The sequence below is a fragment of the Somniosus microcephalus genome, chromosome 3 (assembly GCF_052327205.1).
Source record: "Somniosus microcephalus isolate GS21.2 chromosome 3, FLI_Smic_1.0, whole genome shotgun sequence".
In the NCBI taxonomy this organism is placed as follows: domain Eukaryota; kingdom Metazoa; phylum Chordata; class Chondrichthyes; order Squaliformes; family Somniosidae; genus Somniosus; species Somniosus microcephalus.
In genome coordinates, this window is record NC_140989.1 from 334,900,557 (window position 1) to 334,918,911 (window position 18,355).

Sequence of the window (18,355 nt, forward strand, 5' to 3'; positions counted from 1 at the left end):
ACTTCCCCCATACCCTTTAAAAAAAAAAATTCAATTATTTATCCACTTCCCTTCTAAAAAACTCTTATGGATTCTGCTTCTAACACTGCTTCTGGTGGGGCATTCCATGTCCTGACAACCCTCTGCATAATTAAACAAAAATCTCCTACCCTCTTCCTTCATTCTTTTGGTCTTTATGTATGCCTCTATTTACAGGCTGAAGTGGAAATAGTTTTTCCTATTTACCTTTACAAAACCCCTCATAATTTTGCGTACCGCTCTCAAACTTCCTCTTAACCTTCTATGTCCTAACGAAAAGAGCCTGAGTTTCTCTCGTCTCTCCTCATAACATGCCTCACATTCCCATTATTACAATATATCTCTTCTGCTTCCTTTCAATGGCTTTAATAACCTTCCTAAAATAACATACCCAAAATTAGACACAATAACAACCTGCAATCATATATAGCACCTTTAATGTAGTTAAATGTCCCAAGGCGCCTCACAGAAGCAGAAGAGGAAAAAGCAGAAAGGAGGAGGCAACCCAGAGAGCTCCTTTCTGGCTGGGATACCTGGTACCAATGACCACAATCCCAAATCCCCTTTCAACATTTGTCCCACACCTTATCTTTCCTCTTTTACTGAACATCACAGCGTCCTCTTGGCCACAATGCTGAAATAAAAGCCACCACAAAGCAAACTTTACAGTCCAACTTTATCCATATATGCATCCAATATTACATTAAAAAATCAACTAATCTCCCTTGTGCATTCCCTTAATGACTGTCCTGCGTGTGCCTTTGCCTATCCTAGTGATGTCACACAGTGCTGCCCCAGTGGCTGCAGCATGGCTGCTGACTTTCAGTGGGGGAGACTGCAGATGGCCTTGCAGGACGACCTCGAGGAGCTGGTGGCTAGGAGTGTCAAATTGAGTGACTGTGTTTATTCTTCTTCTTCACTCTCCTCTCCCTCTTCTTGGTCAACCACTGGCTGGGCAGGCTGTATTTCTTGAGTGGCTGAAATTAGGACGGCACAAGTGTAGGTTTGTGGTGATGGGAGGGGGGGTAAAGCAAGAGGTGCATGCTTACACCATGTGCAGCTTGTAAATCAGAAGAGGTTATGGGGTGAAGGGGGAAGAGAGATGTGAGAAAGAGGATAATGTATGAGGATACCAGCATCTTGTATTCTTTCTGCCCCACCGCTGGCCAAGGGCTCAGCCATGCCCCTGCTAAGAATGACCAGCACCGTCTACTCCAATGGGGTGAGGTGAAGCTAGGAATGTGAGGTGTGCCTTGTGTTTGGTAGAGATTGTTGGTAGGTGAGTGATTGGGGGGGGTGGTGGGGGGGGCATCATGCATTGAATCAATGTGTGAGGCTAGTCGTGCAGTTGGTAGGAGATGCCTTCTGAAGATGCATTCACTGACCATGACCACTCATCTGAGGTCATGGAACTTCTTTGGGCACTGGAGCCAGGTGGTGGGGGGTGACACTGCTGGCAGTGACCGCCTCGGTGATCTGGTCCCATATCATTCTTTCTGGAGGGTCTCCTGGCCCCCTGTGAATAGAGGACCTCTGTTCCAGTGTTGAACCCTGCACAAAGCTGGAGTGCTACGTCCGAGACCCTGGGTGCCCTTTCCCTGGCCTGTTGAGTCATTTGCGTTAGTGCTGAAGCACTTTTATCATTTTTTATGTGCTGAAGGCAGCTCAACTTTCAGAGCTGTAAACTGCCTGGTGCTGAAGGATTTTAATTTTTTTTTGCAGAAGGTAGTTCAGCTTTTAGAGCTAGAGGCTGCCTTGAAAAGGAGCAGGCTAGCTTTAAGTAAAGCCAGCCTAGCTCCAGCGATGCGAACTTGGTCCCCCTGCTGAGCGCACAGCCTGTCAGCAGCACGTTAGTCGCTAGGCTATGCGCTACAATCATGTTAATTAGTAGACAGCACCAAATTGATGTGCTGCCTGCGCTTTCTGAATGGGCGCGGGCATATCTCGCATCACTGCGCCCATGCCCAATTTTGGGCCTTATCGAATTTCACCTCCAGTAAATTTGATTTTTCTAGTCCTTGCCCATAGTGAAGTAACTTGCCAGCCACGAGCGTATATTGGAAAATAGCAAGTGCATTGCCTGCTGTTTTCCACCGAATGAAATCAACTGACAGAAAATGTCTATCGATTTTCTAACATGCACTGGCAGCGGATGAGCAAAATCTACCCTAATATTCTAACTCTTGGCTGATCTAATAGGTGCATTTTATATCAAAATTTAAACCGGTCACCTCTATTCAATTCTGACTTCTTTGTCTAGATAGTCAGGGAAGGAACGTTCATAATATGGAATGTATTTCCTCTCACTCATTAAGCCAAATAAGGTTCGTATCCTGATTGATCAGTGAACTATCAATATGGTATACCTCCTAAATCTACAATACCAAGCTAATACTTCCATCAGAACACAAAGAGTTGTGATTAATCTGGGCATGAATAATCCTAATTTCTGAAAACTGTTGGTCTTAAGCATCTATTGCTGGTCACATGAACCTGTATACATTCACATCTTATATCACCATTATTATCTTTCCAACTCACTCACTGATGTCACACCACCTCTACTATGCACAATGGTTTCGCTGCCTAACAGACCAGTAAAATAAAAGTTTTATTTTAAATGAAGTGCAGGCTGTATACTGGAACCCACATATCTTGTGATAGAATCAAGGCATTTTGCAATTTAATCTGAATTTCCTGATGTCTATAACCCATGTGTGTTCTGCTCACACAGTTTACAATGCTATCAAAACAGCTTGATTGAATAACCACTTTACACCTCATTGCCAACACACCTATTATTACTAGTTATACCACTGAAACTCATGTCCCTTAGCTGTGGGAGGAAGAAAATGATGACCACTTTTTAAGATATTGTGCTGATGGAAATTACTAACTAACCTAGATTTGATGTCCTACAGGCTGTCAAGAGAGTACAGCAATATACTCAGTCAATAGAGGTAGGGGCGAGATAGATTTGGATATTGTCAGCAAGAATGTGAAAATTGTGGATAATGTCTTCAAGGAGTAGCAAGTAAATGATGAATAGAAGGGACCAAGAATTCAGCTCTTGGGCTCTGATTCAGGATGTAACAGAAGGGTATGGGAGGAAAACCCACAAAAGAAATGGTATGCTTCCTTATTCTGGAGGTAGGATTTTTAGGACTATGGAGTATGGTTGGTAATTGGAAATAAGAAGATAAAGCTGCCATCTGGCCTACTCCTGTTCCTAGATTTTAGTGACTATATTGGAATACATAGGAGTGGAACCATGGGAGGTGTGCATTGTGGGCATAGACCAAGGAGAGGCGGTGCAGAAGAATGAAGTGGTCAGTAATGTTGAAGGTGGCAGAGAAGAAGAGACCAGGAGAATGAGCTACATTCAGTCACGCAGGATGCTTTTGGTGAATTTAACCATAGTAGTCTCAATCATGTGAGTAAATTTGAAATTGAATTGGTGCGAATTGAACAGGGAGTGGCAAGGAGTGGGTGGCAATGAATAAGGTGTGCTCGTGTCTCTTGAGGGGAACATGAACCTACAACCTGCTGACTCAGAACTGAGAATGCTTCTGATTACCTAAAGTAGCAAAGCAAATGTAGACAGTACATTCTACACTGAGACCAACAAGGAGGTGAAAATGCTACCATTGAGCCAAGGCTAACATTTCAGTTAAGTATTGAGTAAACACCACACTATAAGAAGCACCATCTTTCAGATGAGACATTAGCCCCGTCAGATGCACATAACAGATCTCACATCCGGACCAACATTCTTCCCTCAACCACCATTATAAAAAACAAATTAACTAGTTATTCATCTCATTTGCGGGATCTTGCCATACGTAAACTGGCTATTCCGTTTGCCTACATAACAGTAATTCATTGAATGTGAAGTTCTTTAAGACATCTAGAGGACATGAAAAGGTGCTACGTAAATGCAAGTTCTTTCTTTCTAATAAACTTCCAACTTCCCCCTGCTTTCTCTGTTTCTGCTTCAAATGCTTCAATGTGGGAAGGATTTGCATGTTCTAATAACCCTCTGTGTGAAAAAAGTATAAGAACATAAGAAATAGGAGCAGGAGCAGGCCATTCGGCCCCTCGAGCCTGCTCCGCCATTTAATGAGATCATGGCTGATCCGATTTTGGCCTCAACTCCACTTTCCCGCCCGCTCCCCATAACCCTTGACTCCCCTGTTGCTCAAAAATCTGTCTATCTCCGCCTTGAATATATTCAATGACTCAGCTTCCACAGAAGAATTTCAAAGATTCACGACCCTCAGAGAAGAAATTCCTCCTCATCTCTGTCTTAAATGGGTGACCCCTTATTCTGAGACTATAGACTATGCCCCCTTGTTCTAGATTCCCCCACAAGGGGAAACATCTACCCTGTCAACCCCTTCAGAATCTTCTATGTTTCAATAAGACCACCTCTCATTCTTCTAAACTCCAATGACTATAGGCCCAGCCTGCTCAACCTTTCCTCATAAGACAACCCTTCCATCCCAGGAATCACCCTAGTGAATCCTCTCTGGACTGCCTCCAATGCAAGTATATCCCTCCTTAAATAAGGGGACCAAAACTGTATGCAGTACTCCAGATGTGGTCTCACCAGCGCCCTGTACAGTTGTAGCAAGGCTTCCCTACTTTTATACTCTATCCCCCTTGAAATAAAGGCCAACATTCCATTTGCCTTTTTAATTACTTGCTGCACCTGCATGTTAACTTTGTGTTTCATGTACGAGGACACCCAAATCCTTCTGTACCGCAGCATTCTGTAGTCTTTCTCTATTTAAATAATATTTTTCTTTTCTATTCTTCCTACCAAAGTGGATAACTTCACATTTTCCCATATTATACTCCATCTGCCAAATTCTTGCCCTCTCACTTAACCTATCTATATCCCTTTGCAGACTCTTTATGTCCTCCTCACAGCTTGCTTTCCCACCTATCTTTGTATCGTCCGCAAACCTGGCTACAATACACTCGCTTCCTTCATCCAAGTCATTAATATAGATTGAAAAGAGTTGTAATTTTTCTCTTATTCGAACAAAAGTCTTGAGTTTATGCATCTTCATTACAGATTTACCAATCAGTGGAAACAATCTTTTACTGTTTACCATTGCAACAGTTTCATAATATTTGATCCTGTTCAGAGAAAAAGATCCATTTTTGAGCCTTTCTTCATAACTATAACCTCTGTTACATCAGTGACTACACTTCAAAAGTACGTCAGTACTGTGAAGCGCTTTTGGACGTCCTGGGGTCATGAAAGGCGCTATACAAGTGCAAGTTCTTTCTTTCAATCTTGTTAGCATTCTAGAAAATCTTGGCTTTCTCCAATATCCTTCCTATAGTAGGATGCCCAGAACTCCACACAATACCCCAACCATAGCCTAACCAATACCTTATACAAATTAAATATCATAATCAATGCTCCATGTATAAAATCCAGAATCCCATTGGCCTTATCTGACTTTTTTATTTTTTAACCTGCACTCCCACCTTTAAAGATCTACGCATCTACACCCATAGATCTCCCGGTTCTTCAATCTTTTAAGGATATTGCCATTTAGGATATACTGTACTTCCTTTCATTATTCTTTGTCCCAAAATGTACTGCTTCACATTTTCCCACTATATCTGCCACCTATTTGCTCATCCGCTAGCCTGACTACATCCTCCTGCAATCTTTCTCAGTTTGTTATGCCTCATAATTTGCTGTCATTCCTGTTAGCAAGTTCTGCAATTGTAACTTGTGTGTAATTCTTAGGAAACTAGAGAACACAGCAGTTGACAGCGGTAATGACTGTAACTATACTGATGTAGCAAAAACAAATGTTTTGCTCCTTCCTCCTCTTCTGCTTTGTGTTGGTTATTTAAAATTGTTTAAAAACCATTTAATAACATTCTTATCGCGGTATTTATTTATTCAGCAATAATTGTTACTCAGTGATGCCACTGGATGAAGGCAGCACTGGACCCGAGTCGCACATCCTTCACAGCTGAATAGCTTGTCAACACTTGTCCAACCACTTGAACAAGTTACCCAAGGTCTGCTAATGTCTGTGGAATTGTGCCCAGCAACAGCCAGTCGCCAAGAATTTCCTCGGAGGTTCTCCCAATCTTAATTTTGTGCGAAACCCCGTTTAGACATGTAAACAGGATTTACGCAGATTTTTCACCGAAGTTAGTGGTCGATTAGGTTAACCTCCAAGGAAATTAATCCCAGTGACTTTAGGATAGGAAAGAAAATCAGAATTTTATATTAAAAAAGGCATAAAAAATAAAGACTTTATAACCTTGTATAATATCACAATGGAATAGAACCCGATCTGCACTACTTCAAACTCTTTTGAAGGCACCAGTGTAAACCTTTGCGGTGTTAAGTGTACCTGGTGGAACTTTTTGCAATGCAGCACTAATTTGGACTAAAGCTGCTCTGAATGGAATCTGACATATTTTGTGCTCATACTTGGTGCAAAGAGGAAACAGGCTATTCAACTACAGGATGCAGCACAGTCAAGCCCAATTCTATCTTCATCCCAGTCCTCTAGATCACAAACTGGATAAGACAGACAATTCATTGCTTGTTTCCTTAACCTAATGTTCTCATTGCATCTTTGTTCAAAACAGTAGACCGACTCAATGGTTTAATTCACAGGGCAGTCCAATGCTATTAAAGAAATGATTTGTTCCTTGCAAAGACACTAAACCAATTAGTAAAAAACCCATTTGGGTTATACAGTACATGCAAATTGTGCTCATTCCCAATAAATATCCTGAATATTAACCCTTTGTACTGTGTGGGAGTCTGTCTCCTCTGCTGATGGGAAGTATTACACTTGTTCCCTATGCTCATAGCCAGTAATCAGGCACAGTGTGGGATCCCACAATAAATCTCTTGATTTTCTGCACTTACCGAATGTAGCTCAATGGGGGGTGGCAGGGAGCAAAAGGTCTGTCTTTCTGGATATCAGCATAGGCACAGCCATCTCCTCTGTTGTCCACCACTGAGTTCTCCAGTTCCCTAAGAGTTACCCACAAATTATATTTTCAGAACGTTCTAACAAGAATGATATATAAGCACTCCTAATACAAATACTGATTCTGAAGCACTCTTAATAGTGCAATCATTAGTTTGGAACATGTCAATAACTAACCAACCGTTTGTTACACCACCCCCAATACAGAAAAGTGCACATCTATTTGTTACAATATACTTTTAAAAGTGGAATTGGCTCAATGCTTTTGTACACTTGCCACGTCATGTGATTTGCTAACCGAGTACTGCAATTTTACATTAAAAATCCTGGAGGTACTGAAAATACTAGTTTCTCAGCAGATCTGGCAGATAACAAATCACTTGTACAACAAATCATATGGCCTACCTATCTTTAATTGGCTATGTGCATGAGGCATTGTATGATTTGTTGTGGAAAACAACTACTGCTAATCGCATTTATATAGTATTTTTAATTAATGTAAAAAAATGATCGAAAGTGATTCATAGAGGCGTAATCAAGAAAATGGCGGCTGAATCAAAAGAGTAAATTTAGAAGAGGTGACCAAAACTTGTTCAACAAGTAACGTCGTAAAAGGATGTGAAGAGTCAGAGGGGTTTAGGGAGGGAATTCCAGAGTGTGGGGCCTATAGGCTGAAGGCACAGCTGCCAGTGGTGTGTAAAGGGTGGGGGGAGAATGCACAAGAGGCCAGAGTCAGAGGAAACAAAGTCCCAAGGGGGCCCGTCTGCTCTATCAGATAGACATAAAAGATTCTATGGCACTATTCGAAGAGGAGCAGGGGAGTTCTCCAGGTGTCCTGGCCAATACTTATTCCTCAACCAACATCACCAAAAAATAGATTATCTGGTCTTTATCTCATTGCTGTGTGTGGGACCTTGCTGTGCGCAAATTGGTTGCTGTGGTTCCCTACCTTACAACAGTGACTACACTTCCAAAATACTTCATTGGCTTTGGGACATCCTGAGGTTGGGAAAGGCAAGTGCAAGTTCTTTTTTATTCTTGCTGCTAACATGTAGCGTAGGGCTGGCACAGCTAGTGACAGTAATGGTCTCTACCTCCTTCCAGTCTTGCTGCAATGCTGACCTATAGGGATGGCGCCAAGGAGTGGCAAACAGAGTTACCCTCCACGGAACCAATTAATGCAACATGACATCCACTTAAGCAACCGTAAAATAGGGTCTTGGGCTGCTCCATCATTTGCCTATAGACTGGTGCCTGCACACTGGATTTCCTTTCAATGCACTGTCATTTATCACATCTTCGCCTTCTCCTCCTTCAGCCTTGCGAAAGGCCACCAATGCATTTATTCTTTTCAAAGGCTGCAAGGATCTGTGTCCCCTATTCTGCCACTTCCCTTTAATTGCCCACATCCCTTTAAGTTTCACCTACACACAATTTTCTGCTCCGATCACTAGTGTGTTCCCTGCACCCAACTAAATCTGCACCCGAAGCTGCAACTAATTATGCAAATACAGGTTGAGTGTCCAAAATCCAGAGTTCCAGAATCCAGAATGTTCAGGAATCCAGACTCCAGGACGATTGGTGGCAGGGTCGTCCGGAATCCGTAAAATGTTCCGGAATCCGGACACCCTGTCAAACCGCAACCTGGGCCCAGGCATTTTCGGACTCGGAACGTGTTTCTGATGTCCGAAGTCCGGAAACGCCCGAGCCCAGGTTGCAATATTTCCGGACTTCGGACATCAGAAACACGTTCCGAAGTCCGGAAAAACACGAAAACCGGCTCAGCCTCTGTCCCGAGGTTGCCGGATTCGGGCGCTCAACCTGTATACTAATTCATGAAATTTAACTGCTATTCCCAATTTACTATTGACGAGATTTGCATCAGTTCTTAACTAATTAGAGCCGATTTACACCAGTAAATGAAAATCACACCCTTATCTGCCAAATAAATTTAGGATTTCATGACCTATAACCTTTGCTAAATCCTGTGAGGAAGCTCAAATGAGCCCATTTTCTCAATAAGGTTTGAGGAGTAGCTGCAGTAATCACAGGAAGATTGCCGTGACTAAGGAGTACATCAAGTACTGGAATCGGGTACCTGTTCTAGCAAAATGCCTTATGCATGCATAAAAGAAATTACTCATCATTGAACGTAAACAAACACACACGGCAAATATCTGAGTGATGTCAAGCCCTTCCTTTCAAATGATTTTGTTAAAGAGACAGATTCAGGTGTGTTGATAACCTCCCACAATATGACAAAAGAATCAAAAATTATTAAGACTTCTTCACCATTGATCACTGCTGTGTGTAATTATTATCAGCATGGGGAGCTTGGATATTTCAATAAAAGTCATATCTGGAGTTTTCTGTGTGTTTGCTCACAAGCTGGTCTGCATTATTTGAATGAAAGTAAGTCTTCTGAAGCAAAAGAGCAGAAGTTCAGAAAACAACAAAATCTGGAGCAGGCAGCTGGAGCACGTCAGGTGGTTCACATTTGACATTTTAACAGCTGTGATTGTGCTCTGGGAGGAACATTTCCAGATTAATAAGAAAACTGACACAAAATAAGCAGAACCAAGGTAATAAAGAAAAATATATTAATCATGCACTTCACACAAACATCTGTTCTGAGTTTGTTATTCCTGGATCAGCCCTAAATTAGTAGAACAATCATTGCTGCATTGAATATGCATTTATAATTGCAATAAAGAGAGGGAAAAATATCAGAAGTGGTTTTGTCAGAGCTCCCCCAATAGTTCACTGGGCTCAATCTCTATGTTCTGTGCTGAGATAGCAGTTCTCAGCTAGAGCAGAGTGGTCGCGCTAGTTTCAACGACCATGAGCTAGGAGAAGAAAAAGAAAACCAGCCAAGCTTCCAATTCCTGATTACTAGCCACTGCTGGAAGGTGTACAGAAGTGAACACCAAAGAGAGTACCTGAAATTGTTATATCCTCCATTTCCCAGCACTAATATCCCTCACTCTGATAAGCACAAAATTGTTCCTTCTCCATCCCCCTCATAAAAAAGTGGCTGAGGTAGGGACATAAATGGCAATGTCATGCAGGTGGAAATAGGTGGGCTTGGTGATGACTAGGATGTGGGGTTTGAAGCTCAGCTCAATATCTAACAGGACTTCTTGAAGGGAAGCTCAGCATGTAAGTAAGCTCCTCAAATGCTTTTGCAAAATTAGATAAGCTTTCTTAGTTGCATGCAGTATTTGAAGTATCTTACTAGCCTAAATTACTTCAGATCAAACTTTTCAAATCTCCGTTGAAGAATGGAACACTTAGGAAAATAATGCTCAAAGGTTTAAAATCCTAATTGTATTGGTAAAGTAATGTTGCTTTTAGGGCTGTCAGTTAATCGTCATATACTTCTGTGATTAACGTATTAATTTTTTTGGAAATTAATTTTTAACGTGCTCTAATTGTGGAGTTATCCCAGGTGTACCTAGGTAGGAATACGTTTTGTCTACCAATAACCTAGAGCTTTAGCCTGCTGAACTCTTCTGCTGGTGGCGCTGTTGAATAAATAAATGCCCTTTTCTCTACTCTGAGTAAATAATCTTGACACTATGGTGCCCAATTCTACTTCGTGATAATGAGCAAAAAGACAATACAACAACAACAATTTGCATTTATATTGCGCCTTTAACGTAGTAAAATGTCCCATGGCATTTCACAGGAACATAATCAGGCAAAATCTGGCACTGAGCCAAAGCCACATTAGGACAGGTGACCAAAGGTTTGGTCAAAGAGGTAGGTTTTAAGATGTGTCTTAAATGGAGGCGAGGTGGAGAGCTTTGGGGAGGGAATTCCAGAGCTTAGGGCCTTGACTTTGGAAGTGTGTGCAAGGAAATTGTTTGTTGCAGAAAATTGGAATGTAGACCCATGTGAGATATTGTTTGCAGAACTTTAATACTTTGTTCATACAGTAATTGTACAGATTAAGGTTTAAATTAAATGGTTTTTTTTAAGAACTTGTTGATTTGTAATGTATCTAATAACAAGCAGCAGGCTTTAGATGCCCTTGTGCCGGGCCGAGGCATTTGCTGCAATTTAGCAGGTCTTGGTTTCATTATTAAAATGCAATTCTTTTTCCAGTCATTTCTTCTTTTAATAAGTTTGTAGTAATGCTTAAAGGGGTTCTGCTCTGATATTTTTAAAATGTGTATAAAAAAAACTTGAAAGAGTCACTGTATCAATTAATCACAATTAATCTTTTTAATCGCTTGACAGCCCGACTTGCTTCCCCTGCTTTTAGTGGTCTGCTCAATTCCATGCATTCAATTAAGGCACCTTAATGCACCTGCCATTTATGAAACCCCTTCCACATCTAACAATGAAAATGTATTTATTAATTTTGGTACCTACCCCAACATTTGCAACCTGAAATCTGCCACAGAAAATTCAACATCCACTGATCTAAACTCTTAAGTTTAACGTGCGTGCTTGTGCATGCAGCACTCATCAATAGCTAATAAATGAGGAAATACAAAATACAATTTCAGAATCTGAGTCCTTGCCTGCAATTTCTCTGTCACCTGCTGTCAATGGGCAAGATATTCTGCCATAAGCAGGGACTCAGAATACCTAAAATATACTTCCATCAACTTATTTGAATAAAAGATTAATTTTTTAAAAAATGTTTACGTACATTCTGGAATCCAACTTCAGCAGAAATCCCAATCTATCATACTCTGGAAAAAAAATAGAAAAATGAACATTACATTTCCCTAAACGTTAAGCATAAGGTTGGATACTTTAACAACTTGGTATCAGTATTAATTCATTCTGAATCTTATTTTCAGTTCTTCAAGATTTCCAAATATTCCTATATAACATTCAAAGAATTATTTTCCAGCCAACCTTCAGGGTTCAAAAACAATTAGTTTCTATTGTGCCCCAATCCACCTTAGACTGGATAAATCTTTGGTCAAGTTGTTATGTACCATTGTGCATGTAATCTCAGGCAGTTTCTGGAGCCTAATACCAAGTCAATATTGAGATGGCATACACAAAGTTTGTGACAACTTTGCTAGCGTTAATGAAGTCATCAAATTAAATTTAAACAAACCCACCTCATTTACACATCAGAACGCACTATTTCCATTTCCCAGCCTTACCCCTTATCATAATTATCCTCCTGAACAATCTTTGTATACACCACCACTATTTGTCCAACATGCAAATTAGGAATATGTTGCTTTTTACGTATTTCCTTAGAATTCCTGAGAATATCACAGATCCTGCTTTGATATTCCACTGGTTCATCGCCCTGCACAGAATGGACTTCAAAAAGGTAGCAATATGGAACTGCCCAAGTGTAATACTATGAGCCACAGCATTATATGGTGAGAGGATTAAGCAGGCAAATATATTTGCAAATAAACTGCTGGCATTTCTCAATTCTATAATAGATTTGGGTTTGGTATAAATACAAAACCAGTATCACAATACAGTGTGCAGGCTTAATGAATCAGTAGTACAGATGCTCTGGAATATTTATAATTATAAAAAGATATGATAGTGGAGATGTACAAATAAAATTCAAGTGAATGTTATGAGGTGCAAAAGCCAAATTCTTAGCCGTCCAAACCAGAAAATCAGTAGGAGACGACTGAAGTTTAATCTAAAACTGATTTTTGGAAATAAATTCTTTACGCAAAGGATGATAAATCTTTGGAATTATTTATCTGTTACAGTAGTACAAGTCAAAACACATTGCCCCAGATTTTGTAGCAGGGCATCTAATGGTATCTGGCGTTAGTTAAGGCTTGTTTGTGCACGTTTAGGTTTTTAAATGTTTTTCCTTGGCAAGTTGCTGGAACTGCGAGCCAACAACGTCGCAGCGAGGGTAACAGAGCATCTGGGACCTTGTGAACAGGGAAACTCCTTAACCAATCAGATTGAAGGATTGAGAAATAAACAAATAGAGGGAGGATGGAGAAGGAAGAGTAAATTAGAGTGGGTGAATTCAATGTCAAATTAGGTACAGGGAAAGAAAGATTGGATTAAGAGGAAAAAGAGAAGACAGAAAAGGAAAAGAGAAACATATTTAAATTTGACATTTTTAAAATCTCCAACAACAATCAATACCTGAAGGAATGAAACACCACACTTGTAATAGTTAATTTTTGGTTAATTTTACATAGAGGTTGATTGGCAGTAATTTTCACATTGTTAAAAGTGTACTTACATTCATAAGACGTAACTTTCTGTGGCGAATGTAGTTTGTATCTACCACACAAATACATCAACTTCATGACATTCAATGCATGTCTATGGTGAGGCAGACAGCAAAGTGCCGTTTTCACGAAGCTAACAGTATAGCGGCACACTCGGACAACAACTTTTGGATATTGGCATTTAACCACACATCTGCTCCTCGCCTGAAGTTGCTATACCATTTACGCATAAATAACGGTGAGCACCATTAGCATCACCCTTATTTTGACAGCAAAATCTGGCCCAGTAGGGATTTTTATAATGCAGTTGAATGCTAGGCTGGGTGAGTTGGAGCACTTGAGGGACGAGCTTCAACTTTGCTATCCTTGACTTTTTCTAATGTTTTTATACACTTAAAATACATTGCAAGGCTTCCACTGCAGTTATTTTAAAACATTCATGCTAGTGTAATGGCTTTCACACAAGTATCCATTAAATCAGTCTGAGATGGAACAATGCATGTGATGTTGTCGTCACAGATTAGAGCTCATCATCATGGAAGTTACCTATAGAAGTCTTGGGGGGAGAAATTCATTATAGCCCAGGAATGGGCAGTAGCTTCAGAAAAGTTTGAGATTTAGTGGCAGGCACTGAATCACGCTGCATGCAAAATTAAGTATCATCGCCCAAAGAAAGGATTGGAGCGCTAAATCAAGTGCTAGTGCCCTAGCTTGGTGGCACTACACTCAAAGTGCCATCCAATATCAGGTGCAGTCGAATCGCAAATCATCTTTGCCACAGGCTTTTTCCAGTTCTGAAAAGGGGAGGTTCATTGATGCTGCTGAACCTCATTCTCAGCATTGCTGGCTGTGAACCTGTGTCAGCAAGCAGGAGCAGGCCAAGCCCAAGGAGCCAGATGACTCAAGCAGGTGACATGATGGCAGATCCACGCCCCAGGGATAGAGCCCGCAGATTTTCAGACCAAGCTTTGGAGGAGTTGGTGCCCGCTACGGAGAGACGGAGGGCGGTGCTCTACCCGGTAAATGGCAGGAGGCCCTCGCCGCAAGTCTTCCATGCCATGTGGAGGGAGGCTGCCCAGCATGTCTCAGGCAGCACTGTGGTCCCCAGGACACACACAGTGCAGGAAGATATTTAACAACCTCACTCGGGTAGTCAGGGTGAGTAAATGCCTCTTCAGCCAATTTGATTCACTCCACGTGATATCACTGGATACAGCAAAGGCTATGGGCCCCGACAACATCCCGGCTATCGTGCTAAAGACATGTGCTCCAGAACTAGCCGCGCATCTAGTCAAGCTGTTCCAGTACAGCTACAACACTGGCATCTATCCGACAATGTGGAAAACTACCCAGGTATGTCCTGTCCACAAAAGGCAGGACAAATCCAATCCGGCCATCAGTCTACTCTCAATCATCAGCAAAGTGGTGGAAGGTGTCATCAACAGTGCTATCAAGCGCCACTTACTCACCAATAACCAGCTCACTGATGCCCAGCTTGGGATCCGCCAAGACCACTCGGCTCCCGACCTCATTACAACCTTGGTCCAAACATGGACAAAGGAGCCGAGTGCCAGAGGTAAGTTGAGAGCGAATGCCCTCGACATCAAGGCAGCATTTGACCGAGTGTGGCATCAAGGAGCCCTAGTAAAACTGAAGTCAAATGGGAATCGGGGAAAACTCTCCACTGGCTGGAGTCATACCTAGCACAAAAGGAAGATGGTTGTGGTGATTGAAGGTCAATCATCACAGCCGCAGGACATCGCTGCAGGAGTTCCTCAGGGCAGTGTCCTAGGCCCAATCATCTTCAGCTGCTTCATCAATGACCTTCCCTCCAACATAAGGTTAGAAATGGGGATGTTCACTAATAACTGCACAGTGTTCAGCGCCATTCACAACTCCTCAGATAATGAAGCAGTCCATGCCCACATGCAACAAGACCTGGACGAAGTTCAAGGTAACATTCGCGCCACAGAAGTGCTAGGCAATGACTATCTCCAACAAGCGAGTCTAGCCACCACCTCTTGACATTCAACGGCATTACCATCGCCGAATCCCCCATCATCAACCTCCTGGGCGTCACCATTGACCAGAAACTTAACTGGACTAGCCATATAAATACTGTGCCAACAAGAGCAGGTCAGAGGCTAGGTATTCTGCAGCAAGTGTCTCACCTCCTGACTCCCCAAAGTCTTTCCACCATCTACAAAGCACAAGTAAGGAGTGTGATGGAATACTCTCCACTAGCCTGGATGAGTGCAGCTCCAACAACACTCAAGAAGCTCGACGCCATCCAGGACAAAGCAGCCCGCTTGATTGGCACTCCATCTACCACCTTAAACATTCACTCCCTCCACCACTGGCGTACTGTGGGTGCAGTGTGTACCATCTACAAGATGCACTGCAGCAACTCACCAAGGATCTTCGTGACCTCTTCCACCTAGAAGGACAAGGGCAACAGATGCATGGGAACACCACCACCTCCAAGTTCCCCTCCAAGTCACACACCATCCTGACTTGGAAGCATAACACTGATCTTTCATCGTCGCTGGGTCAAAATCCTGGAACTCCCTACCTAACAGCACTGTGGGAGTACCTTCACCACACGGACTGCAGCGGTTCAAGAAGGTGGCTCACCACCACCTTCTCAAGGGCAATTAGGGATGGGCAATAAATGCTGGCCTTGCCAGTGACGCTCACATCCCCTAATCGAATAAAAAAAATGCCACTTACCACCGTCTGAATCCCAGTCTGCCAAAGTACCACACCCCCAGCACTCACTCACCAACACGCACACCTTGCACACAACAACAGCTATTCAACTATGGCAGGCACATCACCCAAACACATTGCTCCACACTTACTCATACACACTTTCCTTTCTCTTGCAGGCCAAGGCGGCTCACAACAGGAGGGAGCAGGAGCACACAGGCAGGGGACAAGCCGATACCTAACCACTGACTGCGCTGTAAAATAGAGTGCTGGAGATTATTGGGTACCAGGTGGTGGGCGCTGTGGCCACCGGCGACGTTGACCCCCCCCCCCCCCCCCCTTTGGGGACAACAACGGTATGTTCATCCGTACTCCTTCTCACATCCCACTTCACCCTCAACCCACAAGCCTTTGGCACTTTCCAGCTAATCATGCTGTATGCATGCATTTCTCCCTTCCTGCTCCCCTTCCCCTCACTTTAACCCAACTATTGCACCTTTATGCTTTCAGATAATGAGCAAGCACCTGAGCAGCCTGTCCGAGGGCACCGTTGAGCGAGAGGTGGGAGAAGAGGAGGAGAAAGAACACACCGCATCACTGCATGTCTCACCTGCAGGCACCAGCTCAGATACTGGCACTACGCGTTCTTTAGAGGCTACTATAGTAGCGGGATCTGCACAGGGTGATGCACCGGGAATGAGTGGGCTGCAGCAAGGCGAGGGGGAAAGGGTAGCTCGGGAGCCAGCTCCCCAGAGGGCGCGTTCTGCTGCACAGGACTCAAATGCGGACCACGAATGGGGAGGCCTTTAGAAGAAAAGTGATGGGCATGCACACGGAGATGATAGGTGCAATGGCAGGTGTGCCTGAGAGCCTGTCAGCAATGGTAAGGAGCATGGAGAAGTCCGCATCCAACATTGCACAAAGCTCATGGCACACCATGGAGCCCATCATTTACAGTATGGAAAGGATGGTCGACTCCCAAAGACTGTGGTGACCCAGACATGCCGCCGCGTGTGATGGACGATCTGGCAGTTTCCATTGCAGCACAGGCGAAAGCAACGCAACGTCTTAGTGCAGTCTATGGTTGGTGCTATTCAATCTCAGACTGCTCTCATGCCGTCTCAGCTTCATGCCACGCAAGCTCTGACTGCTGCCATCGTGGCTGGGTCGACCACCGTCGACCGGGGCTTTCACGGTGTCGCAGCAGGCCAGCAATCTGTGCTGCAACAGATTGCTAGGGATGCTGAGGTGTTGCCCCGGGGGAGTAGCAGTGGGTCAGTGGAGCAGGAACCTGCTGTTCTCTCTCAGGATGACAGCATTCCTGCTCCCACCGCTGGCACTCTGCCATTGCCGTTGCCTGTCATCCAGCCATCCCAGATTGCTGTCGCCTACGCCGAGGTGGTGCAGTCTACAGCCAGGCCTTCCAGGCCCAGAGCTGGTCGAGGGCATCCTGCAAGGCCATCTGAGGTCTCCCGCACGGACACTCAGCAGCCTTCCACCAGCGGTGCTGCAGCCACTGGGCCAACACTTCGTAGGAGCACTAGAGTAGGCAAAGGCACAGTAACGAGAGGCACTAAGTGATTGCACAAGGGTGAATAGTTAATATTGTTGTTGCAAAGATGTGTTAACTGATTATTGATAAATTTATTAATTCACTTTGAATTATTTTGTGGTGTGTCTCATTTCAGCTTTGCGCTGTAAAATGGTCTGCGACAGGGATGGAATGATGGGGATATGGTGAGCAATGGGGATCTGGGGTTTAATTTATTGGAACTGCAGTCTGATAAGGCAGTCACAGACCGTCCTTCTGGAAGGCCGATTGAGAGGTTGCCTCCTCTCTCGCTCATGTTCCTCCTCCTCCTCCTCTTCCTGAGGTGGTCCTGCAATCCCTGGTGACAAGGGCTGGGCCCTCATGATGGCCAAATTGTGGAGCATGCAGCAGACGACGATGAAATGGGACACCTGCTCAGCCGAGTACTGGAGGGCTCCGCCCGAGCGGTCAAGGCAGTGGAACCGTTGCTTGAGTACCCCGATGGTCTGCTCGATGATGTTCCTGGCAGCAGCATGGCTCTCATTATATGAGTGCTGGGCAGGAGTGTTGGGGCTGCGGAGGGGAGTCACGAGCCAGGAGGAGAGCGGATAGCCCTTGTCTCCGACCAGCCAGCCGCGAGCTTGATGTGGTGGCTGGAAGAGTGCCGGCACACCGGTCTGGCGCAGGATGAAGGCATCGTGGCTGCTGCCATTAACATTGAGAATTCGCTGTGTGTGGTCACACACCAACTGCACATTAAGTGAGTGGTAGCCTGTGCGGTTACAGAAGATGTCAGGATTGTTATACGGTGCCCGCAAATCCACGTGGGTGCAGTCAATGGCACCCTACACCATGGGATATCCCAGTATCCTGGCAAAGCCATATGCATGCTTGTCCTGCTTCTCTCTGGTGATGGGGAAGGA

The 18,355-nt window shown here is 43.7% G+C and overlaps 1 protein-coding gene across 21 annotated transcripts in view; it reads right to left on the reverse strand.

The window, feature by feature from the left end:
- Nucleotides 1–18,355, reverse strand: part of st3gal3a (ST3 beta-galactoside alpha-2,3-sialyltransferase 3a) — a 723,997-nt gene that overhangs the window by 409,325 nt on the left and 296,317 nt on the right. For 14 of the 21 annotated variants that reach the window (XR_015077713.1, XM_085983191.1, XM_085983189.1 and 11 more), the window contains 2 exons: nt 11,662–11,704; nt 6,938–7,045 (listed from right to left, as the gene is read on the reverse strand). Coding sequence is in view for 20 of the 21 variants with exons in the window: in XM_085983191.1 (XP_085839317.1) it covers nt 6,938–7,045; nt 11,662–11,704 (151 nt within the window). In the remaining variant the exon portion in view is untranslated. Of the gene's footprint in view, nt 1–6,937; nt 7,046–7,950; nt 8,086–9,293; nt 9,423–11,661; nt 11,705–18,355 lie in introns of those variants that run through there. The other 7 variants (XM_085983197.1, XM_085983195.1, XM_085983202.1 and 4 more) reach the window with 3 other exon arrangements.